Consider the following 24797-nt stretch of genomic DNA (forward strand, 5'->3'; position numbering starts at 1 on the left):
GTGCTACAGTGCCAGCTCTGGAAAGGAGGCTGCCCACCTATCCATACCCCTTCTCCAGAGGGAGCAGGCCATAAAGCAGAGAGGCAGCGAGCTTAATTGAATTCATGTTTAATAATTACAGGCACCGTGCCCCCCCCTTCCCCCTGCCCAGGCAGCAGCAGGGGTGGTGCAGGGGCTGGGGCATATGCCCCCAGCAGCGAGGACGGCAGTCCCATGAGTGATTTTCAGAAAATAAAAAAGGACCCCAGGGGCAGGCGGTGGTGCCCCCCCCCAAGACACACCAAATTTCAAGACTTTATATATAATATATCTCTGTGCCCCAGGGGGAGGAGAGGGACACCTGGCAGCATCCTGGAGGGGGGGCCCCAGGCAGCCCCACGCCATCCTGCCTCTTCAGCCATTTTATTAGCTCAGACACATCGCACTACAGGCACCCACTGCCACCGCCGCTGCTGCCGCCCCCCCTGCAGTCCGGGCGGCTGGCCGGGCCATCCGAGTGTCCATGGGGCTCCAAGTCCCCGGCCCCACCCGCCCTCAGTTGTGGTCAGACTCCTCCTCCTCCGCCTCACGAAGCCACTTGAAGAAGGCTGTGACAGATTTAAGGGCCACGCCCTTGCCCTGTTGCTCAGCAGGGTCCTTGCTACTCTCCCAGCTGTAGAAGGCATCCTCTTTCACCACATCCTCGTCATACAGCGCGTCAAAGAACATCCGAAGCAGGTCTGCAAGCAGGCAGGAAAACAGCAGTTAAGAGGAGTGCTGCCCACAGCCACCCCATTCCACTCCTGGGCTCCACTGTTCAAACAAGGGCCTGACCCACCATCCTGATATTTGTGTCTGACCATTCTAGAGTGACTAGGTGGGTCTCTAGAACAAGATGTTAATCTCATGATCTAAGAGACTAGTGCATAGTAACAAGTGACAGCAAAACCTTAAAACCTGTCCAAGCTTCACCTCAGCAGCTTCACTCACAATATATTTAATGAGAAAAACTATACAAAGAATTGGTACTCCTCATTTTGGGAATGATGTTAAGTCCCAGATCTATCACTCACCAAAGTCAAGGGTTTGTATCCTGGAACATTCAACAGCCCCCATCAAAGACCCTGGAAAACTATGGATCCCAATTTCTTCTCACTTTCTACACATCTCCTGAACATACATACCCTCTCTGGCCTTGACACTTAAATGTGCGGCATTCTTTCCCAGGAACATCCTTTCTCTTGTCACCTTCCCAATGCATTTCTTTAGGCTCAACTCCAGCACCCCTTGCTCTGACCCTCTTTCTCCCCAACCTGGCTACTAATTAAGTCTTCCCAAGCACTTGTCCTATAAGCCCTGAACACAACCTATCCCAAAGCCCACACTTTTATAATCTTTCCAAAAGCAAAGGGAGGCCAAGTTGTGAATACAATTTCTGGAGTCTAGGCCTAGATGAAACACTGACAGCCATCTATGAGAAGGTGCAAGCCAGGATGTTTCTCAGGGTACACACATTCAAATTCACAACCACTGCTCTCCAGACCCACCCTACAGCAGTGGAGCATTTATCCCAAACTTGTGTTCCAAATCCCATGCACACCTACCCTGGGGATCCTACATAATCAATTATCCACTCTGCCCTGTATTTTCAAGCCCAAGTTTATCCCATCTAAACACAAATGGGCCTCCTTTACAACCACTATCTCTTACACTCGAACAAAAGATTTTTGTCTTTGGACAAAAGATTATCTAAATCCAAAGACCCTGTCTACACTTAGCTATTTTATTTTCCTTTCTTCCTGTCTCAGTCAAGTATTACTCAGTCCTTTCCAATCCAGATTACTCTCTGCTCTTCCAAATACTATTTATACCAGAGTAGCCTCCGTGTTTTCACACTCCAAAGGCCCTAAAATGTTCAGGTCTGTTCCTATCAACTCTCAAGCAGAATCTACCATCATTGACCACTTCCCGCTCCTAAAATCACTGTCCTTTGTTCAAAGCGCCGTCTTCCTCTGATCCCTACCTGTGGGTCCTCCACTTCCCTCAATGTTCTATCCTAGAATCTCATCACTTTTTCTCAGGCAATCTATATCCTCTGACTTGCACATGTGTTACCCTGTGCCAGCTTCTCACAGATCAGCTGCCAACCCTGACCTCTTCCTTTCCAAATGAATTCCAATACCCAGCTGTCACCTGACATCTCTGATTACCTGGACCAGGGACCACAAAACTCAGTATGACCAAACTGGACTTGATCCATTGTTCCTAACCCCATAGGTGAATGGTACCACACTATCACCTCACCTGCTAAAAGCATCCTGGAAGTCATCCCTCTCTCATCACCTCTTCCTCTGACCCCAGTGTTACATTTTAACTGTAAGTACACCCTTCCTAGCTCCACTGCTACCAGCAAGTTTGAGCCACCAGCAACACAACCCGCTTCTAATTTGCTGCTCTTGGGGATCCCTGGGTGGCGCAGCGGTTTGGCGCCTGCCTTTGGCCCAGGGCGCGATCCTGGAGATCCGGGATTGAATCCCACATCAGGCTCCCGGTGCATGGAGCCTGCTTCTCCCTCTGCCTGTGTCTCTGCCTCTCTCTCTCTCTCTCTCACTGTGTTCCTATCATAAATAAATAAAAAAAAAATTAAAAAAAAAATAATAATTTGCTGCTCTTACCATGTTCACATTCATCCCATTTCAAACCACTCGTCCTACTAAATGGCCAGAATGAGCTAAAAACTAAAATCCCACAAAGCTTTCTCCTGTCCTTAAGCTGAAGGTTAAAACTCATCCCACAGCTCAGACAACCCTGCATGACCTGGCCCCATGTCCAACTCTCCAGTCCCATCTTTCCTCACACACAACTGGCTGCTATGCTCACCCACACTGGCCTCCCTGAGCAATTCTTTTACCTTGTGTCAAGCCCTTTCTGCCTCAGGGCCTTCCTTTACACACAGTTTCTTCAAGTACCCCCCTCCCATTTGTCATTTGGCTGCCATTTTCAATTCCACTCATTATCTCTTACACTAGGTGTCCCCAGAGAGCACCCCACAGGACCCATGTTCTAACACTCATCACCACTGTGTTGTTAGACTCCATGCCAACAAAAGACCTGTGTTCAACTTAATCACTACCAATGTCCCAGTGCCTTAGCACATACCTATTTGCCGAATGCATAATCTCAGGCATGTTAACTAAGCCTCAGTCTCACAATATGGAAAAGGGGTAACAGCATCTACCTTAAACAACAGTTGTGAGAATTAAATGAAGGAAAGAAAAGCTTCTCAGCCCCCTGCCAGACTGCAAGAGCATTCGGTACTTAGAAATCATTATTGCGGGCAGCCCGGGTAGCTCAGCAGTTTAGCGCCACCTTCAGCCCAGGGCCTGATCCTGGGGACCCGGGATTGATTCCCACGTCAGGCTCCCTGCATGGAGGCTGCTTCTCCCTCTACCTGTGTCTCTGCCTCTCTCTCTCTCATAAACGAACAAAATCTTAAAAATAAAAAGAGAATTCAAAAAATAACTTAAAAAAAAAAAAAGAAATTATTATTGCAGGGCACCTGGGTGGCTCAGTCAGTTAAGCATCTGCCCTCAGTTCAGTCATATCCCAGGGTCCTGGGATCGAGCCCCGTGCCAGCCTCCCTGCTTAGCAGGGAGCTTGCCTCTCCCTCTCCCTCTGTCCCTTCCCCTGGCTCGCTCGCTCTCAGAAATTTAAAAAAAAAAAAACTGTATCACTTTTCACCTCCATGCTCAAGGCATCTAATAGCTGGCTAGGCACAAAAAGGGCAGTCAATTAACCTTCAAAGCTGAGTCTTAACTCCTTTCACTTGTAAGCAAGGAAAACAGTGCAGGGGAAATAAACCACCAGGATGTTTTGCTCTCCAGGGACCACCCCCCTTTCTTGGGTTGAGACCTTTTCCACAACTGCTCCCTGCTCTCAGGCTGTGCACCCACCCACACGCCCTGCAGCCTGATTCTTACTGGCAGGCTGTTCTAAGGTCACTACAAGGGCCTGGAGGGCATAGAGTGCCTGCAGCTCCTTCTGCTCATCACACAGGTATTTCTGTAGCAGTTTCGCTCGAGCTTTCAGCACCGCAACATCCACTCGGAGGGGCGTCTCAACTACAGGGAGGAAGACAGAGTTAAGTGGACTAATGCACCCTCACCCTGGTCCATAACTAGGAGGCAAAGACTAAAACTTCCCTCCCTCCATTTGTCCACTGGGCCCACCCTTGCCCCACCATCTCCCTGGCTCCTCTTACAGATAATTGCAGAATAGCAGACAGTTGTCATGAGGGCTCGAACTAGTGTGTTGGATGCTACCTGCTGCTCACTCAGGTTGGCCTGTGCAGAAGAGAAACAAATGGCCCTAGAGTTCAGAACTATGCCCCTACCCGCACACCAAGAACTGCCTCTCCTTTATTCTTCTCTCCCAATACCCAGGAGAAACATACCTCTATCCAGTCAAACACCCGCTGGTTACTGCTGCCCTCCTTCAGCAGCTTCTCCAACTGTCTGTTCAGCTCCTCGGAGGAGAGCATCCTTTGGCCAGGGGCTTCTGACTCCTCACCCAAGGTATACTCCACCTTCTAAATAAGACCCACAGTCAGAAAAAACAAACAAACAAACAAAAAAAGACCCAGAGTCAGGAGGTTAAGCGCACCACGTAAGTGTGCTGAAGCAAGAGGAAGAAGAATGGCCAGTCCCAAATGCTAGAATTAATCTAACTCTAGCCGCAAACCTGATCAGCGACGAATGCACTGACATCCTGGCCTTCAGGTAGGAAATCCTTCCAGCTGAGTCCAGCCTCTCGCCACATCATCCCCACCTTTTTGGGACCCTAGAAAATACAAGAACAATTTAGCAACCTTCTCTCCCTCCAAGACCTAGCTCTGCAAATGTCACCCAACAAATATTTACTACAAGGTCACTATGTGCCCACTAGGGGCTTCAGGATGTTACATTAGTACCAAAAAGACACCATCTATCCATGCCTACAGGCTAGTACCAGATACAGATTATCAGCCAATAATCACTCAAAGACACAAGAAATCACCTACCACAGTGCTAGGAAATGGCAAGGGCAAGGAAGAATAGCCTAAGAGCCTCTAGAGAAGAGGTCAATTAGCTTTCACAGGATTACCTTTACTGAGAAAGGTAAAACACCAAATCCAAATACCTCAACTTAAGCCTTCCACACTCCTCTACACTTCTTTTTCTAAAATAGCTTAGTTTTTCATTATTCCAAGCTATAACAAATGTTCATGAGACAGGACATCTCACAAATAAGCCTTTTTGGTTACCAAGTCCAAAAAATTTAAGAAGCAGATAAATCCCCCCACACAACCCCAAGGCAAACCAGAAATCCTCACAAACAGTCTGAGCCCATTTTCTGTGAAGGCACAAGAGATTCCAGAGGCATTACTCTATAATAACAGATATTCAGGGGTGCCTGGGTGGCGCAGTCAGTTAAGTGTCTGCCCTAGGCTCAGCTCATCATGATCTCAGGATCTTAGGAACAAGTCCTGCCATCGGGCTCCCTGCTCAGCAACTTCTGCCTCTGCCTCTCTTGATCTACCAAATAAACAAAATCTTAAAGTTCTATGTGTATAATAACAGATATTCAGAATAACATTAATCCTTAATAAGATTACCATACTTCACAAATCTTAAAAATTCTCATTCTGATGCCACTAAAACAGAGTCCTCTCACAGTTGATATACTACATTTAAGCGAATGATCATGTCTTTTCTTTACTAACAGGGTAGCAATAACATATCCCACAACCTGCTGTACCACAGATTCAATGAAATACACACTAGTTCAATATGCCTCTTTTTTCAAATACAGACTATCCTAACACAGGTTTCTACCTAAAAGGATTAACAGGACACGGAAATAGCAATTCTTTTCCACTCATTGTCCAGGGCCCAGATCCTGGGGGCAGCTACTATACTCTATAAAGTGCTCTTCCCAGCTCTCACTGCCACAGAGTGCCCCGCCCACTGGCCTTTCCGGTCTCTCTGCTATGACATTTGCTAGATACCACTTAACTTTTACAAAGCAATTTCAGCAACCTTCTGGGAAGCTTTCTGTCATGAACATTACCAAAGAGAAACTCCTTTGCAACCTCACAGTACTCAAGACACTCCATTTCTACTATTTTATTTCACGCTTTGCTTCACACTGTTTTTATTAAGCTGTCATTTCTTACTTTTCTCTTCCAGCCAGTTTCCCGTGTTTTATTCAATGTGCTATCCCCAGTGCCTACTATGTGGTTGGTACATATTTAAAAAAATGTTAGTTGAATGAATGATTGATAGAATCAAAGAATCAATCAAGGGCTTAGGGTCTCAGACTGTCATTGTCCTCCAGTCTTAGCCAGAACACATGCATGACAGGAACTGGTCTGAGAGTGCCAGTGCCAGCCTCGACATTTCCTCTCTCAGGTACCAACACAGCACCACCCTCGCCATTAACCCCATCCCACCAAAGGACCACGAGCCATCAGGGTCACAGCAACTGGCCAAAAGAGCATGGTCGGAAGAGAAGTCTCAACACATCACCCCCAAAAGGCTCTTACTTACCATACTTTTGCATAGGAGCCCCAGGATCTCCAGCAACAGAGAAGCAGCTTTGCCCAGGGGTCTCAGAGGTTTTGTAATCTCCCTGTAGAGAAAAAAAAGGAAATTACAGTGTTAATGGCCCACTCAGTCAGTACACTGCCCCATGCCTCTCCAAATCCAGGCATTGAACTTGCCATATATACTCTCCCTCCCCAGCTTTCTTCTTGTCTTTACCTCCCCTGAATCCCCAAAGGGGGCTTACCTGAACAGCTCCCCCATAGGTACCCCACCTTCCTGCAGAATGGGCGTTATGAGTTCTGCTAGGTAGAGCCACACGTGGGGAATGTCAATTTCCATGTCTTCAGCCAATTCTAAGATTTCATACAGCCTGCAAATGGAATTCAAAGTCAGGGCATTCTAGGGGCACCTGGGTGCTCAATCAGCAGAATATCTGATTCTCAATAATCAGCTCAGGTCATGATCTTGGGGTCCTGGGATTGAGCCCTGTCTAGCTCCATGCTCAGTGGGGAGTCTGCTTGAGGTTTCTCTCTCCTTCTACCCCTCCTTCCGCTTGCCTGCCTGCCCTCCCTCACTCTCAAATAAAAATAAATCTTTTAAGAAGAAAGAAATCATGCATTCTAGGAAAGGTAAGCTGGACCCCCACCATCCCTCTGGGGCAAGATGACATTGTTAAAGGATCCACTGTGGAGACCCTCGAGAACACTTCCTAGACATGGGGCACTTATCTCAAGCAAAGGCCACACTTTTGTCCTTACATGGTACACTCTACCCCTGCCAAAAGTAATGCTAACCGGGATGGCTATACTCTCATCCAAGGTTCCACAGGTCCTACACAAAGAAAGGAAGTCTGTGGGATGTAAAAGTAGAAGGCCCTCAGAAGACATACCCTTGGTAGTACTGAGCAGTGGAGAGGTGCCCAGCAGAGAGCAGCTGGTGCAGCAGCCGCCCCATATGCTCTCGAGCAATGGTGCTGCGCTCCAGTGTTGACTCAATGCCATGTCGCACAAAGATGAAGAGCAGGGAGGGTGAGGCCAGCTCCTGTACACACTGCACTGCCTCCTGCAGGAGTGTGGGCAGGAAGGAGAGGGCAGTCACTGTCTGGTCCTGACCCCACACTCCATGCATGTCAGCACATGTCCCTCCCTGGCCACCCTGCTGTCACTGAGACACCTCCCACTGCCTACCTTCATATCATTGAGATGGAGATATTCCTCAATGATGGCCTTGGATTTCTTCTCCAGCTCTTCCTCAGAAAGCGCAGCTTTCGGGGGACTCACTGGTGGCAGGGTGGCTTCTCGCTTCACTGAAGGGGGGAGAAACAGATCGGAGACTCTTCAGTTCCAATTTTCCTAGCAAGAAAGACCTGGAGCTCTGAAGACTGGAGGCTGGCTAGTCCCTAACCCACACCTTACCTTTCCCTTCCTCTCCCAGTCCCTTACCGGCATCCCGCCCACGGTCCCGATCCTCTGTGAGGCTAGCTGCCTTGCGCAGTCCCTCAGGCTGGGAGGGCCGCTCTCTACTTCGCTCCTCCACTTCCTTGCTGAAGCTCCGCTTGGTGGCAGGTGTCCGAGAGCGATCGAGGCGGTCCCCACGGTCACCTCCCCGTTCACTCCGCTCTAGGCGGTCTCCCCGGTCCCCAGCTTTCTCACTTCTTTCCCGACTCAAACTACTCCTGGAGAAAAAACAGGCATGTCACCTCTCACCTGTACTGCCTAGGCACTCTCCTGTAGAACTTTCCAACAAGCTCAGCAATCATCAGGCATAGTTCCTGGAATCTGGAATGTGCCCCCATCTAACCACGGACTATGAGCATTACAGATGTGAGGATTCCTATGGCAACCACCAAAGCCCAATCCCAGTACTCCCCACGTGAAAAACAAAGACACTCGCCGGGGAACCCTCACCTCTGTACCACACGTCTGCTGTCTGTGCTTTCTGTAGGTACTGCTTGTTGAAGGGCTGAGAAGCGGTTCAAGGTACTAGTAGCTGGACGAGCAGCTTCTGATGCTGGGGAGGCAGAAAGCCCACATCAAAATCTCTTCCTACTTTCTTCCATTCCATCTCCTACTCGCCAGTTTAGGACACTTGGTCCTACTCCCAACATGAACACAGTTCATTCAGTTCCCCTCGTCCCAAATAAGCTCCTATTACCCAACCACTTTGTACAAAAGCCTCTCCTACAAATAAGGCTCTGCCCTCAAATAAGAGGATTCCTAGGCCCCCAGCTCCTTATGATGGCCTCAAGTACCTGCATCAGAGGGCTTGGCTCCTGAGCCTCCACTGCTGCCCTTGCCCCAGCTCAATCGCCCTCCGGGTGCAAAGAGCTGGTTGTTAGAATCAATGGAGCCGGGCTGTGGAAGGAAACGGAGTGGAGCATCATGAGTCTGATCTGGCCAAAGCCCATAGCTACACAGTAGCAAATGGCGTAGACCAGGAGCCAGGCAAACTTTTCCTCTAAAAGGCCAAATAGTAAATACTTTAGGCTTTGCAAATCATATAGTTTCTATTTCAACCATTCCACATGGCCACTGTAGCACAGAAACAGTCACTAGCAATACTTAAGGGGAATGAATTTGGTCATGTTTTCTAATAAAATTATGCATGCTGAAATTTACATTTTGAGTAATTTCATTACTCAAATCATCCATTTTATTTTTTTCAACCGTTAAAACTGTAAAAGCCGCTTCTTGGCTGTGGAATGTAGGGAAGGAATGGGACAGATCTGCTGTGCGAGTTTGTTGGCCCAGACAGATGTGAATACATCCTCTTGAGCTGGCAGTCCTGTCTCTAGGAGTCTAACCAGTTAGTCCAAGAGGAAAGCCATCACCTTTTCAACCTCAGAAGTAAGGAGATGAAGATCCAAATCTATGCTCAATGCCAACTGATCCCTCTTTTCCCTCCCATGACCACTACCACTAGGGAGTAACGCCCTCCAATACGCCCCACTACCTTCGTGATCTTGGTGAGTCGTGAGGTGTCGATAGGGCGGCTGCCCTTGCTGATGGGGACTGTGTTCCAGCCACCATCATCCACAAGTGGGAGGCCACGACCTGGGACAAAGAGAATATTACAATAATGAGTAACTCCTAGTCCCCCGATCACCTGGGGCTACCCCCAGACCCACTTCCTCAGATCCTCAGTTCCATCATGTGGTCTCAGTGGCCCAGACACGTGGCACTAACAAGAAGTCATCAGTGGAAAGTTTAACACCTCACTCTGCCCCCTCTGTAACCGGAGTCCCAAACTCACTAATGGGTGGGCCTGGAGGGCCACCCCGACGCTTGTCACTGCCCTTGGCCATTAGCTGCTGCACTTTTACGTGCTCCCAGTGCTCCTCCATCTCAGCCTCCTTGTGGATCTGGTCAATGGTCTTGGGACCCTGGTCCCCACGGCGTGGCACCCAATTGCTCTGTGGGGACAGAATGCCAGTCACAAGGTAATCATATCAGAGGGCCAGACCAAGCAATGTTGGATACGCATACAGGCAGCAGACCAACAGTGAGAAGGAGAGGACACATACCCGTCGCAGATCCAGCACGTCTTGCAGCATAAAGCGGATTCGGGATGAAGTCTTCTTTTCCTTAATGATTTTTTCCATCTGGTTGAAATACTGATCCATTCGGGGCTAGGAAGAAGCAAAAGGATCAGGTCAGGAGCTTGTGACACCTTACCTCCAACTGTAGGCCCGGCCCCTCTTCAGACCCTCGGTCCATCACTGTAGCTCGATGACTCACACCCGGCAGCCCAACAAGGAGTCTGTCAGTGGACAGCAAGCCCCAGGCACTTCAGCCTGTCCCATTCCCCAACCCAGGACCCTCACCTTGGCTTTTTCAAAGTCCAGATCTTTGCCAATGGTAGTGAGCAGACGACAAAGGCATTCAAGGGACTCTTCATCATGATTCTTAAGTAGCTTAACCACACAGTCATGCATTATAGCCTCTGTTAACATCTTCAACTTAAACAACTCCCCAATAAACTTGATATTCCCTAAAGAGCGCCGCCGGGCTATGTCTCGAGCCTCTTCCAACTCTTCCTTCAAGCGTCCTCGTTCCTCTGCCTGACAGTTATAGGACAAAAATCCATCAAAAAGGTACCTAGCCACTGGGCTAAAATCCTTCTCTCCACTATCTAGATTCCTAACCCTAGCAGCAAGTATTCCTGTCTTAAGGCAGAGAAAATCCCCAAAACACCATCACCCCCAACTTCCATTTACTTCCCCACCCCCTATTCTATAGCAAAGTAGCATCTGGGTGGACTGTGGGGTTGGTGGGTTTTCTCTCACCGTGGCAGCTTCATCCATCTCTTTTTGCTTCTTCTCAAAAACCTCATCATCATCTTTGTCTTTTTCAAACTCTTTCTGACATCGATTCAACAACAGTTTTCGGAAGTTCACAGTCACCGTTGGCTTTTCTGTAGTGGGCACTTTCAGCTGTATGTCAAAGAGAGTATCACATTAGTCCTGAGCAGGTAGGCCCTCCAAGTCTTTAGCTATCTAACCCAGGAAGATCCTCAGCTCCCACTCTGCCACTGCCTGGCTGCCGTTAACAGCACAGGCTGGAAGAGAACCAAGAAGCTGGACTCAAGGAGTCTTAGGAAGAGAAGTAGGAAACTAGACCACAATGTTTAGTAACAATGGAAACTAACCGCCATGAGGCAGCGGCACATGTTGGCATAGGCCACAGAGAAGTTGGGCTCTGAAATGGCCTTCTCGAAGATGAGGTCAATGACCCCTTTGAGGCGTTCCTCGGTGTCAATGGCCAGCTGCGTCACCTGCTTCATAAGCTGCTGGAACATCTGGGGTGTCAGCTTATTCAGGATGGAGCGCACCCTGCGGAACAGGTCCTGATAGAGGGAACAGAGAAGACACAATCCAGTGAGGTTCTCAGAAGAGGTCGCTGGGAGGGATGAGAGAATGGTAAGGACTCAGATACTGGTGATAAGGAGGACAGAAATGAAGAGGACAAAGTTGGCTCAGAGGACAGACTTTGAAGAGAAGACATGGAGAGCAAAAACAGCACTGATCATTACCTGGGTTTTGCTGCCATCAGCATCCTCTTCCCCTCGATCCTTATCAGCGGCTGTCCGCTTGCTGCTGGGCTTCCAGGCTTTCTCTGCTTTGTTCAACTTTATATCTTCAGTCATTAACACTGTGGCAATGATCTTGCGGGGTTCCTTTCGGGGGCCTTGCTGAGAGCGCCGGGGTCCCAGACCAGCCTGCTAAGCAAGAGGTGAGGACGAGTAAGCACAGAGCTAGTCAGCACAATCTGTGACACTGCCACCACACATCACTAAGGCAAACATCCTCCTTCTCCCCAAAAGACAAAGGAGCCATCCCCCAACTACCCTTGACCGTCCACCCGTCTCGCCAGTCCCACTCACCGGCCCTCGGGGCAGCTCCCCACCTGGCCCACCCCTTGGGGGCCCACGGTTGCTAAGGGCTGGTCGGCCAACGTTGGCAAAGGAAGGGATGAAGTCTGGACCACAATTTATGCCTTGAAGTCTCGTGGGGTCCAGTGGCCGCAGTGGTGTTTTATTGGCCTGCAAAGAAGACAGGGAAGGCATGAGAAACAGGCTAGGGCTCTTGACTACTCTTTCAGGACCTCAGGCTCCTCCCCTAGCCAGCCAGCCCCAAATGACTCCTCCCCCTCAAGCCTACCAACCTTATCCAACACCACATCACTGATGTGGGGCAATCCCTCTGGCTTCTGCATACTGGCAAAGATGAACTGAAAGCCAAGCAGGAACTCACGGTCATAACGCTTTTTCTCCTCAAGGTTTAGAGGCTTCCACTGATCTACGAGGAAGATGAGATGAGCGAATCATACCTTTGTCTCCCGGGGTCCTGGCAAGAATACCCAACCCTGCTCAGCCCTTTCTTCAGCATACCTGACTTATACTCATACTTCTGTTCCCCGGGCTGGATGTTCTCAGCATTGTGAATTTTGTCTTCCTTTGAATCCCAGGTCTCGTCTGCTTCCTCAGGCCTCGGGGGTCCACTGCTGCCCTCAGGCTCCGGGCCAGGACTGGTGCCAACAGGAGGCTGATTTTCCACTTCTGGTACTCCTGGGCTCACCTGTAGGTCACACATAGGACACGTAGGACATTCCATTTTAGTTGCAGTATGACTAGTGTTCATACCCAAACTCTGTCCTCTCCCCTCCATTACTTTCTGCTCCTTTACCTCCTTGAAAGCATCTAGAAGGTCTCCCACAGCCTCCTTCTTATTGAGCTCCTTAATTTTCCGTCTCTTCTTTGGCACAGACACCGCCACTATTTGGGAGGTTAAAAAAAAAAAAGTGGGAATAATTTATGGAGTACCCCTACTCCCTGGGGAAATAAAAAGCAGCAGCTACTCCACAGTATTTCATCTTTCCACCACACCCACTCCAGACTATTAAAATCCCTTAATCTTGGAATTTTATCTCTTAGGTTCATCAAAGGGTTTCTATGACCCAGACACAGTGCCACACAATTGAGAGATCATCAATGAAAAGAAAAAAAAACACAAAAAACAAAAAACACCTTCCAGCCCAACCCACTTGCACCATCCAGCCACACCTTACCTTGGGTGGTAGCTGCTGCCTCTAAATTCTGAGACAGGTGGGCTGCAACAGGGGTGCTTTCTGGGGGAGAAGTTCCTCTCCTCCCTTCTGAGCCTCAGCATCTCCAGCTTCTCCTTCTTCCTCCTCTTCTTCCTCTTCCTCCATTTCCTCCTCCTGAGCTGGGGAAGTAGCTGGAGGAGCCATAGCTGGAGTGGCAGAGAGGACGGTGGGGGGAGCCACTGATGCTGTAACCTCCTTGGCCTGCTCCTTTGGCTCACTGACTGGGCTTAAGTCCACAGCTGGTGGCGAGGGGGCTCCGTTGAGCAGTTCCTCAGGTTGGGCAGTTGGAGCAATGGGCGTGGGGGATTCGGAAGGACAAGCTGGGGGAGGGAGAGGAGCAAGCTCTGGGCTCGACTCCACCTCTGGTTCCAGATCCTCAGATGGGACCATGCCATTAGGTTCAGGAAGAATTTCCTCTTTGTGAGATGCAGAGGGGGTGGGAACCTGGAGAGGACTGGAAGAGAACTCAGATTCTGGAATCGGTTTGCTAAGTGTCACTTCTACTTCCAGTATGGGTTCAGCGAGGGGAGTGGGTTCTGGAGAGAGGCAATATGGCTCCCCAGTTTCACGGGGCATGGGGGTGGATTCTTCTACAGACATTTGGATCATCCCCGTTGTCACAGTGTCCCCAGGAATGGAGAGGACTGCGAGATTAGGCTCAGACCCCGGTTCCAAGATTGGGGGTGGTGATGGGGTCGGACAAGGTGATGAAGGCTGGGATTCTGAAGGGCTGTGTTCTGGGCCAGGCAACCCCGGCCGGCTCCCAATGATTGCTCCCTGGGACCGGTCATCTACACCACAGGAAAGACAAATCATTAAAGGCAGGTCACTACTTTTTTCCTCCTCCTGCCAGCCAAGACATTCCCAGCCTAATACTCACCCCTGCAACATTCTCTTACCTAAGGCTTTCTCCCCTTCTCACCCCAAATCTGGCCCACTTGCAAAATCCCACTACCTAAAACCCAAGTCATTCTTCTCTGGCACCCAGGTCAAGTTACTCTACCTCCTTAGCATTTGAAATAGTCACACTCCTTTTCCCCATAAAAGCTCTGCCCCACCTGCTTACCTACCTGGCCGGACAACAACAGCAACCTGGGGTGTCTCCCCATTAGCTTGAGGCTCCAGACCGCCTCCCGTCTGCAGGACACAAAGGGTTACCAAAGTTTGCCCTGAAGAGGCCCACAACCCTTCTCTATTAGAGCCATTTCTACTTTCACTCTGCCTAAAAATCCACGAAAGCAGGGAAATAAATCCTTTCATTGAAAGAGAAGATCAAAGAACGTGGGAACTCAGGTCAGAACAGCCATCCTAGGCAAGAGCCTCGCTCAAAGATCAGACAATACCTGGGGAGGGGTGGGTGTGGAGGCGGTGCGGGCCCCAGACATGATCTCCTCCGTGATATCCTTCCCTCCTTGGTTTGGATCTCGAATTCGGATCTGAGGAAAGAAAGCTCCGGGATGAGTGGAAAACCAGGAGGAGCCCACCTCTCCACCCTGCCCCACTCCTAAGACTCTAGGCCAACCCCCCACCCCCCACTGGGTAGCAGGTGGGTGGGTGCCAGAAACCCCATGAGTTCTACTGTCAACCCATCTAGCTAATCTTGTACTCCCTACCTTGGTCCCCACCCCTAAGAGACTCTTGACCTCACAGAGCAGTCCCGTACATCACAATGCCCCTCCCTCCCTCAGCCCTGCGCCACCAGCAGTCCCCAAGTCACTGGCTGCACACCATGGGGCCCAGGACCCCCATCTAGCACCCATGCAGCTCACTTGTGGCTAGTCGGCCTGATCTCTGGGGGCAGGGCCCAGATCCAGTGGGTGGAGCCAGGGTGACTCAGCGGCTTCCCCAGCCCTGGCACCCTATTCTGGGCACCACGCCCAGGGCTTGAGGATTGAGCAGAGGCGGAGGCCTCAAGAGCTTCCAGGACTGGGAGGTGGGGGGTGGGGCCACAGAAAACAAACCATTTCCAAGACAAGCCACCAGAAACCCAAAACCAAGCACAGATCTTATGGACCCCCAGAACCTGGGTCTCTCAGGAACTCCTGCAGCACTAGCCTTCTCAGTCTTCCCATGAGCTACTTCTACACTTAAGTCTTAGTACCTTACAAAGAATCTGAGCGCTTCACAAATCTCCATTCTCTAACCACTCCCAGCTGAAGCTCTCCTTCCTCAACTTTCTGCTCCCTGACCCACAATGCGCTTGACCTTGATTCTCCCTTTCCCAGATGTCCCAGAGCCCCTTGCTGTTACTCACGGTCTTCCGCTCCCTCTTGGGAGCAATCTGGGGTGGCTGGTTCATCAAAACTGGGGCGGGGGCCACACCAGTGGGAAACTGCTGCACACCCTGGGCTGGGTAGTAGGCGCCAGCTTGGGGGGCAGGGGGACAGACACAGAAATGAAGAATGGTGGCAGCGTCAGGGCCCAACCATATACAAATGCCTGCTTGAATACCTCACACCTCCCATCTCAGAACCTCTCATCACCCACAGTCGGCCCCTTGCCCTGCCCCACCCGCCTCCCCAAGGGATTTAGGTGTCTATCAAAGCTGGGGAACCAGTCTGAACTGCGTTTACAAGAATTCCTGACACTGCCATACACACACCTTGTAGGCAGGCACTCCTTCTCCACCACATACCAGCTACCACTAGCAGGACTTCTGTTTCTCTTCTACCCTATAAGGTATTATGTATGCCCCCCACCCCACCCCCAGCAACACACACACATGTATTCTGAGGGAGCAGTAACTACTTAACCTGAAACAGAATCAGGTCTTTGGCTGGGAATGAGAAAAACAGATTTGCCAACCCTGTTCCACTCAACCTGAGTCCAGTTCCAGTCTCCAGCCCTTTGCTAAGGGGCAAGGAAACAAAGAGTAACATTATGAACCAGGCCCAGGATGTGGAAAAATTAATTCCTTAAAGCAATGGTCTCCAAAATGGGATGTGTTCTTTAATCTCATCCATAATCTCCACTTGTTTTTGACAAGGAACATTAAGTGTGTTGTTTAAATGATGCATATGTATAAACAAACAAAAACATACATGTATTAGAGGTACATACTCAAAATTTTTCCTGATAGATGATCAAAAAATTTTGGAAACCACTGCCATAAAGAACAGACTAATCCTTTCCTAGAATATAAATGAAAAACAGCTACAAAAACTTCCCAAATTCACGTTACATGGGCTCCCACCAACCACGGAACAAGTGTCACTGGGAATGTTTATTAACAGGCCCCTCAAACTTGTATCTGATCCTATATTCTTTGGCATGGCAAGGAATTCCAACTCTCATCAATAGGATAAAATGCTCCCTGCCCCACCTCCCCCTGCACACCCAACACCAGTTATATATTAAGCACCAATCTCTACTACCTACTAACCCTATCATTTTTAGATCAAGAAATAAGGCTAGGAAGGACCTAGGAATTTTTGGGTGAGTTTAGGTGCTCCCTGGGACTCACTCTCACCTGACTCCTTCCCCTGCTTACCGTAAGTCCCAAACTCTGTAGGGCTCGCACTCGGATAGAAGCCTGGGGCTCCTGGCTGTACAGGATACTGCTGTGTCGGGACAACATATGTGGAACGCCCCTGGTGGGGAAGGGGGAAGAGGAGGGGAGAGGAGTTGAAGGAGCTATGAGTACCATATCAGACTACAAAGAGAATGCAGGGCAAGACAGGACAAGCCAACTGTGGGCAATGACCAGAAGAAGTCCCACCTCTGGAGAAGAGATGGGACTGGAGGATCAGGGTAAAGGGAGAGGAGGATTGAGGTTTAAAGGTTCCATGGCTTCCAGCCCCCAAGCCTCCAACCTCACCTGTCCAGGGATGTAGTAGGCCCCTTGGGAGGCTGAGTAGGAGATCTGGGAAGGGATCATCATTACTTGGGATCCAGCAGGGTAGACATGGGCAGCTGGGCCAGGGCGGGCGGGGGCTGCACTCTGCACTCGGGTGGCTGCACTGCTCGGGGGCTGGGCCCGGCTAGGGTAGAAGTGCTGTCAAGAGGGAGGAAGGCAGTTGGCGTTGGGAAAGGGAGGAAGTGGACATCCAAAATGGCCACTCCGCCATGTCTCTAGTCTGGAGAAAAATACTGGGGGCTTTGGAGCACGGGGGCCAATCCTCACCCACTTAACCAAACTGATGGTTAGGTGGCCTCTTGTACTCACACATACCCTCCACACTGAGGTATGCGCTTTGCACTCCACGAATATTTACTCCCTCACTACTGTGCATACTCATGTCACCTCTACCAGGCTACCCCTCTGCAAAGGCTTCCTAACACCCAGATGCATCATGCCTAAGTAAAGCCCTTTTGAGCAACATACTCCCCAGCATGCATTGCTCCACCCTAAGGTACAGAGGAGCTAACCACTAACATGCAACAGTCTCCCAGTTCCCAGATTTGCAATCTGCAAGATCTAGCCTCTAGCATGCATCAATCAGTGTCAGACTGAGAACCTTAACAGCAAACATGTCCCCACCCTGAAGACCCCCAGTCCCTGTGTCTAGCCCTTGACTAGGGTAGAGGTGAAGGGTGAGACCGTGAGAGGGTCCAGAATTAGCAAAGGGGTATTACCTGCAGAGACCTGAATCCTCCCTGAGAGCACATGGGGACAGGAGAGAAGAGAATTATCCCCAAGGTGATGAGGGAGAAAACAATGAAGGAAGTAGGACAAGAATGCTCCCACTTAGTGAGGAAGAATTTAGGGAACAGAGAAAGGCAAGAACCAGATGGAGTGTTTATCTCGCCACAGTCCAAAGAGAAAGAAGGGAAGGGGAGCGGAGCAATCACAACCTCCCAGGAAAAGGAGGAAATAGGAACAGGAGTTGGCAGCAGGGCCCGAAGCGCTGCTTCCAATTCTCAAGGCACCAGGACCCCTAGTAATGCCACCCCCACCGACTACATACTCCCCAAGGGGCCAGCCACCGTAAGTAATCAACAGCACAAAGTGCAGAGCCGCATGAAAGAACACAGAGCAACTGTCAGGAAATTGGGGCAGGTAAAGGGCCTCCACCGTTTCCATCCTCGGCCCGAACTGGCCTAAGCTTTCCATGGCTCCCACCCAGGCCCCCTACTCCCCTCCCCAGAGCCCCTCACCTGGCGGGGCTGAGAAGGCGTGTTCATTTGTGTCGCTTGTGGCGTACTGAACACCACCGGTGCTGTCTGCCCCGGGGGAAACGCAGGCTGAAGGGGGGAGACCAGAGTTCAGCAAGAGGGGAAACCCGGGTGGGGCAGAAACCTAAGCTGGTAAAGTAAGGGGAGCAGACCTGTGGCAAGAGCTTCAGCAGTCCACATGCCCCCTCTTCCCCATGACAGCCCCTGGGAACAGCCCAGGGGCCCTGTCTCAATTTGGCAGCAGGAAGCTGCACTTTGCCCTGACACAGATGGGGGTGGGAAAATCCAGAGGTTGGAACCTGTTCCTGACCAGCTGCCTGATCTCCCCCACCCCCACCCCAGTCTCTACTAATTCCTCCCTAATTACCTGTGGGAGTCCAGGGGATGGGGCAGGTGGGGGGCCTGTGGGCTGTGGAGCTTTGTTCATTTCATTTGGTGCCACATCAGGGTCCCCCCAGCACCTGTTGGGAAAGAGTGGAGCTCGGAAAGGGGAAGGGACCCAAGCTGAAGGCAAGCGGAGTGGGGGAAGGGTTGAACCAAGGGCTGGGTCCCACACCGAGTCCCGGAGGCGCGACCGGGGTGAAGGAGCAGAAAAGATCCAGCTAACGTCCCCACCAACACGTTGTCAAACCCGCATCACCTCCAACCACCCCCCTGGTCTGCTCAAACAGCCCCCTCACTCACCCCCTCGGTTAAGAATAAGTCCACGGTGCGGCCTACAGGTTCTGGGCATCCGAGGGCCTGGGGTTGGGAGGTGAGGGGTATCAACCTGGCTCCGCGGGGCCCAAGACCAACCAGACCGGAAATTCCAGGTCTCGCTGGCACCAGGCTCCCGGATCACAAACGGAGCTAGCAGCTTCGGCCGTGGTGTCCCCACCCCCCACCTGGGGACACCGGGTTCGGGGCCAGGCCCAGGGGCACACAAGGCACGCCTGCTGCGGGTGGCCGCGGGGGCGCCCGCACGGGGCCAGTCGCGAGGCCTGCCGCCGCCCAGGACTGGAGGCCAGGAAGGGCGGGAGTCGGGCCCTAAAAGGCCAGGCGGGCGGCGGCCGAAGAGAAGCCGGTTCCTAGCAAGCGAGGGTCGGCCCGGAGGGCGGGCGGGGCCGGGGGCTCCTCCCTGCCCGCCGCTGCCGCCTCCCTCCCCTGCGCCCTCCCTGCGCAGCGCCGGCCAGTGCCAAAGAACAACGTGTCACTTCCCGGCGGCCGGGCCGCAAAGGGGGGAGGGGGCGGTGGGCCGGGAGCCGCGGTGCCTGCGCCCGCGGGGCCCCCTCGGGTCAGGCCGGGGTGGCACTTCGCGGCCGGCGAACCCGGCGCCCTAGCAGCCCGCGGGGACCGCATATTCCGGCCCCGCGCTCCCCCACCCCCACCCAGCAGCCAGGCCGGGCCAGGCCGGGCACACGTGGGCCAGGGATCGGGCCCTGGCGGGCCGGGGCCCGGGCTTGGGCCGCGGGGCCAGGGCGCCGGGGCGGCGGCGCAGGGTGGCCGGTCCCGGCCCGGATGGCGGCGGATGCGGGGGGAGGGGGTGGGGGGGCCGGGTCGGGCCCGGACATGGCGGCTTTACCTTCAGTCTCCTTCAGTCCGCGCGGCCGAGCCCCACGCAGCCGCACAGACGTAGTCCACAACCATTTCCGGCTCCCCGCACAGATCCCGCTCGGCGGCCACCGCTTCTCCGCAGGCGCAGCCGGCGCCCCCACGTGACCGGCGCAGGGGGCGGGGCCGCGCCCGGCGCCGCGGAGCACAGGCCGCTCGCCCCGCCCCGTCACGTGACGGCCGCTGCCCGCCCCCTTGTCCCCTCCCGAACTTCGGAACTTCCAGACCGACCCCCCTCGGCGTCTCTATTCCGCGGTTCTTTTAGTTCATTCATTCTTTGAACAGGCATTTATTGAGCGCATACTAAGTACCGGGCGAGGTGCCGGCGGGGGAGGGAGGGCGTGCTGAGAATGCCGAGATTTGTTACTCGGTCCTGCCTAAATAGATCATGATACAAGTGCGCAAAGAAGTACGAATTGCGCAGCCTTTGAAAATAAAGCGATTGAAATACTTATTAAGTTGAATGCTAGGCTAAAAAGGATTGAAACATTTTAAGGAATTCGTGAAGAGTAGATCTTTTGCTTTACAAAGATCAGGCACTCCCAGGGAGGGACAAAAGTCAGTCGCGGAGAGTTCAGAATAACGAAGGAAGAAGTAATCCCAAAATCCCTGCCCTGCAGCCAAAAGACTTTTGGCACCAGGAGGAATCGCCCTAGAGCCAAATCCAGGTACTCAGGTATCTGAGGTTTTAATCCAAACTCTACTTCCTGGCCAGGTCACTTACCACCTACTATTACCTATTATTGTAAAATGGGAAGGCTGGAAACCAGGCAGCCTGGCTCAAGTCCGAGCTTTCAACCACCGTGCTTTCTCTCACAATAACATCCACACTATTGGATTGTGAAGATTAGAGTTAATTTATGTGAAAAGGGCTCGAAACGGTGCCTATGTGCTTACATACGTGGCAAAGACACTCTTGTGCACGATCTGTGGGTGTGCATGTGTGCATGTGTGTACATACAATCTCAGAAGGAAACATTTTCTCTGTACCAATGATAATGTGGTCAATTAATATATATGACCTACGTGATCTCAATCTTCACAATTTTCTATAAAAACAGATTCCATTGGGGCACCTGAGTGGCTCAGTGGTTGAGTGTCTGCCTTTGGCTCAGGCAGTGATCCTCTTGTCCTGGGATCGAATCCCGCATCGGGTTCCTTGCAGGGAGCCTGCTTCTCCCTCTGCCTGTGTCTCTGCCTCTCTCTGTGTATCTCTCATGAGTGAATAAATAAAATCTTTTAAAAATTGTGTTGTTCTTACCGCTGTATATGAGGACCTGGAGCTCCAAAGGAGAGCAAAATAAATTCATGCAGGAGGAACCATAGTGAGTGAAAATGCAGATCTAGCGTTCTCTGACTCTTCATTCTGTGACTACTCTTCTCATTTCTTTCTCCCTAAGCAAGCTAATATATAAAAATCAATTACTGCCCACCTGCCAATCTGTTCCTAACCTGAAACCTATCTCTCAAACTCCAGTTACAAGGTACCACTCCACCGGATCATCCCACAGGCATCTCAAGTTGTGTATGCCCACACAGGAACCTGTCATCTCTCCCTACTCAAGGGTCCTTCACTGCAACTTTGTACATGTTAGTGCCCATGTATTCTTTTTTAAGATTTTATTTATTTATTTATTTATCAGAGATTCACAGAGAGAGGCAGAGACATAGAGGGAGAATCAAGCTCCTTGTAGGGGGCCCAATGTGGGACTCAATCCCAGGACCCCAGGATCACACCCTGAGCTGAAGGCAGATGCTCAACCACTGAGCTCCCCAGGCATCCCCCTGTATTCTTTTTTAATGAGTAGTGCCCAACCTGAAAACCTAGGATTCATCCTACATTCCTTCCCATCCATGTACTACCTCTAATCAGTCACTAGGTCCTCTTGGTATTTGCATCAAATTCAAGTCCTATTGATTTTACTTTTTTTTTTTTTTTTTATCTTTAAAAAAATCTTTCTTCTGCCCTTCCCCATTTCTAATGCCCTAGTTCAGGTATCTGTTTCCTTTGCCTGGTCTCCCAGCCTCCCTGGTGAGCTTCCTTACCCAGATAACTGATGTGACTTCCCTGCTTCCCTACCCAGATAACTGAATCACTTCCCTGATTCAGTAATCTCCATTGATACTGTCAATTTCTTAGAACAAACCTCTTCTATTTTTTTTAAAGATCTTATTTATTTATTCATGAGAGACACGGGGTGGGGGGGAGGCAGAGACACAGGCAGAGGGAAAAGCAGGCTCCATGCAGGGAGCCCGATGTGGGACTCAATCCTGGGACCTCAGGATCACACGCTGAGCCAAAGGCAGACACTCAACCACTGAGCCACCCAGTCCTCCCAACAAAGCTCTTCTAAACCTGATCTGAGGCTGTGTCTCTTTTACTATATCTCCTACCACACTTTTTCCGGGCCTTGCACACTTAGCAAACTATCCATGATTTCTGAAAATAAATAGCCTTACCGCCTGCCTTCTTTTGGTACGCCCTTAGCGATATTCTATCCTTTTCCTCTGGGCAGACTCATATTCCTCCAACTCTCATTGCCCTCGAAATTCTCCCCTGACCTACCTGGGCATTTAGGCTCTATTTCAAAGATTCCAGGGTACCTTCTTCACACCCCAGTACAGTATCTATAACAATGTATCACAATTGTTTTCTTTTCCATTAAGTACACTTCTTGAGGATAGGGTTTTATTTTTTTCCGCTATCTTTACATCTCCATAAACCAAAATAATGTCCAGCACAGAGTAAAACTGTTATTTGTTGATGAATGAATGGTGAAAGGTTGACTCATTATGAAAATTTTATTCTAAAGCACAATCACTGATTTGAGAAAGAACTGTTCTTTTTTTAGACTATTTTGCAGCTTACAAATCCGTTTTTTAATTTTTTTAAGTTTTAAGTAGGCTCCACACCCAACATGGGGCTCAAACTCACAAATGAGATCAAGAGTCACATGCTCCACCAAGCCAGCCAGGGATCCTTGCAAATCACTTTCTATCTTTTTTTTTTTTTTTTTAAAGATGCATTAATTTGAGAGAGAGCAGAGAGGGAGAGAGAAAAAGAGAGAGAGAGATTATGAGCAGGGGAGTGGGGTAAAGTGACAAGCAGACTTCCTGCTGAGCAGGGATCCCAATATGGGGCTTGGGATCATGACCTGAGCTAAAGCAGATGCTTAACCATCTGAGCCACCCAGGTGTCCCTAACATCTTTTTTTAAGATTTTATTTTGGGGGCGCCTGGGTGGAGCAGTCAGAAAGCATCCGACTCAGGTTGTGATCTCAGGGTTGTGAGATCAAGCCCTGTGTTGGGTTCCGTGTCCAGTGCAGAGTCTGCTTATGTTTCTCTCTCCTCTCCCTCTTTCCCTTTCCATGACCCACTCTCTCTCTAAAATAAATAAGTCTTTTAAAAAAAGGAAAATATTTTATTTTTTAAAGATTTTATTGGGGATCCCTGGGTGGTGCAGCGGTTTGGCGCCTGTCTTTGGCTCAGCGCGCGATTCTGGGGACCCGGGATCGAGTCCCACGTCGGGCTCCGGGTGCATGGAGCCTGCTTCTCCCTCTGCCTGTGTCTCTGCCTCTCTCTCTCTCTCTCTCTCTCTCTCTGTGACTATCGTAAATAAATAATAATTAAAAAAATTAAAAAAAAAAACCAGTTGTGTACGTAAAAATATTAAAAAAAAAAAAAAAGATTTTATTTATTCACAAGAGACAGAGAGAGAGAGGCAGAGACACAGGCAGAGGGAGAAGCAGGCTCCATGCGGGGAACCCGACATGGGACTTGATCCTGGGTTTCCAGCATCAGGCCCTGGACTGAAGGCAGCGCTAAACCGCTGAGCCACCCGGGCTGCCTGAAAACATTTTAAGTAATCTCAATACCCAACATGAGGCTCAAACCTACAGCCCCAAGATCACGTCATATGTTTCACCAACGGAGCCAGACATGTGCCCCTCTAATTTATCTTTACTTCACCACCGCTGGGTATCAGGGAAAGCAATTATCATATCCCTTTTTACAGGTAACAGAGGCTCACCAAACATGCTGATTTGCTCAAGACCACACAGGATCCCATTAACAAGGTTTGACGGGTCTACTGACTCTGAAGTCCAGTACTTCAACTTTTTACACAGGTTTTTATACAGGCCGCCAAATAAGAACAGAGAGAAGACAAGAGACACTAATCCGAAGTTGCCATTCTCCAGCTAGCCAAAACCTTGGATTACAATGGGGTCCACAAGTCTCCAAGGCTACAAAGACAGATTAATGTAATAAGGGTGTAGGTTTTGGAGTCAAACTTAAGATTCCAATCCTGGCTCCACCACTTACTATGTGACCTGGAATTAAGTTACTGAACCTCTCTCCAAACTTTATATTCCCCATCAAAACACTGGGATAATAACCTACCTTTCAAAGCTGTTTTGAGATCTCTGAAGTATGCAGAAAAATTATTCTTTCAACATTTATAGAAGACCTATCATGTGCCAGGCACTGCTCGGAAGCTAAACCCACAGAACGTGTTGGTTAGCTAGCTATGATTATCTGGCAGAGCCATATGTTCTTCTGCACTGCATCCACAGGGGTCCAGGCCCCAACTGGCAGCATAACTATACTCATACCAACCCCACCAGGAAGCAGCACTGAAGATCAAAAATGATTACATTCCAGGAAGGAGGCCACTCCTTTTTTCCCATTGCTACACTAAGAGGAAGGTCAGGGTCAAGCTTTCTTGCACTCAGTTTTTGTCTACAAAGACAGCACAGAAGTAGACCAAATCTCTCCAACAGCAAACTTCCAAGAAGGACAGAGGATCACATGAGATAAAGATGTCCCCTTCATTCAGTAGCACAGAAGTTAGAAAGACTGACTGCTGGGATCCTTAGCCCAAAGTCAGGGCATGATGGGCTTGAAGTGGGAGTGCACTGGTGGG

At 50.4% G+C, this 24797-nt stretch overlaps 1 protein-coding gene and 2 non-coding genes across 3 annotated transcripts; all 3 read right to left on the reverse strand.

The window, feature by feature from the left end:
* Positions 1-92: 92 nt before the first annotated feature.
* On the reverse strand, positions 93-19993 carry EIF4G1 (eukaryotic translation initiation factor 4 gamma 1). The gene is given in 34 exon segments (XM_041731555.1): positions 93-719; positions 3960-4100; positions 4241-4322; positions 4433-4567; positions 4720-4818; positions 6567-6648; positions 6808-6933; positions 7453-7625; positions 7751-7869; positions 8006-8238; positions 8471-8573; positions 8815-8917; positions 9516-9616; positions 9816-9975; positions 10087-10191; positions 10387-10623; positions 10849-10995; positions 11211-11408; positions 11595-11780; positions 11946-12104; positions 12227-12360; positions 12453-12639; positions 12748-12836; positions 13130-13198; positions 13201-13959; positions 14239-14305; positions 14512-14604; positions 15423-15535; positions 16659-16758; positions 16986-17162; positions 18266-18352; positions 18651-18744; positions 18968-19024; positions 19845-19993. Coding segments are annotated over 32 exon segments (4809 nt in total). The 5' UTR covers positions 18711-18744; positions 18968-19024; positions 19845-19993; the 3' UTR covers positions 93-534.
* Positions 9691-9766, reverse strand: LOC121477655. The gene has a single exon (XR_005984321.1). It is a non-coding gene; the product is annotated as a small nucleolar RNA SNORD66 (small nucleolar RNA).
* On the reverse strand, positions 12988-13058 carry LOC121477656. Its single transcript, XR_005984322.1, has one exon. It is a non-coding gene; the product is annotated as a small nucleolar RNA SNORD66 (small nucleolar RNA).
* Positions 19994-24797: the final 4804 nt, after the last annotated feature.

Source organism: Vulpes lagopus, chromosome 17 (assembly GCF_018345385.1).
Source record: "Vulpes lagopus strain Blue_001 chromosome 17, ASM1834538v1, whole genome shotgun sequence".
Lineage (NCBI taxonomy): Eukaryota > Metazoa > Chordata > Mammalia > Carnivora > Canidae > Vulpes > Vulpes lagopus.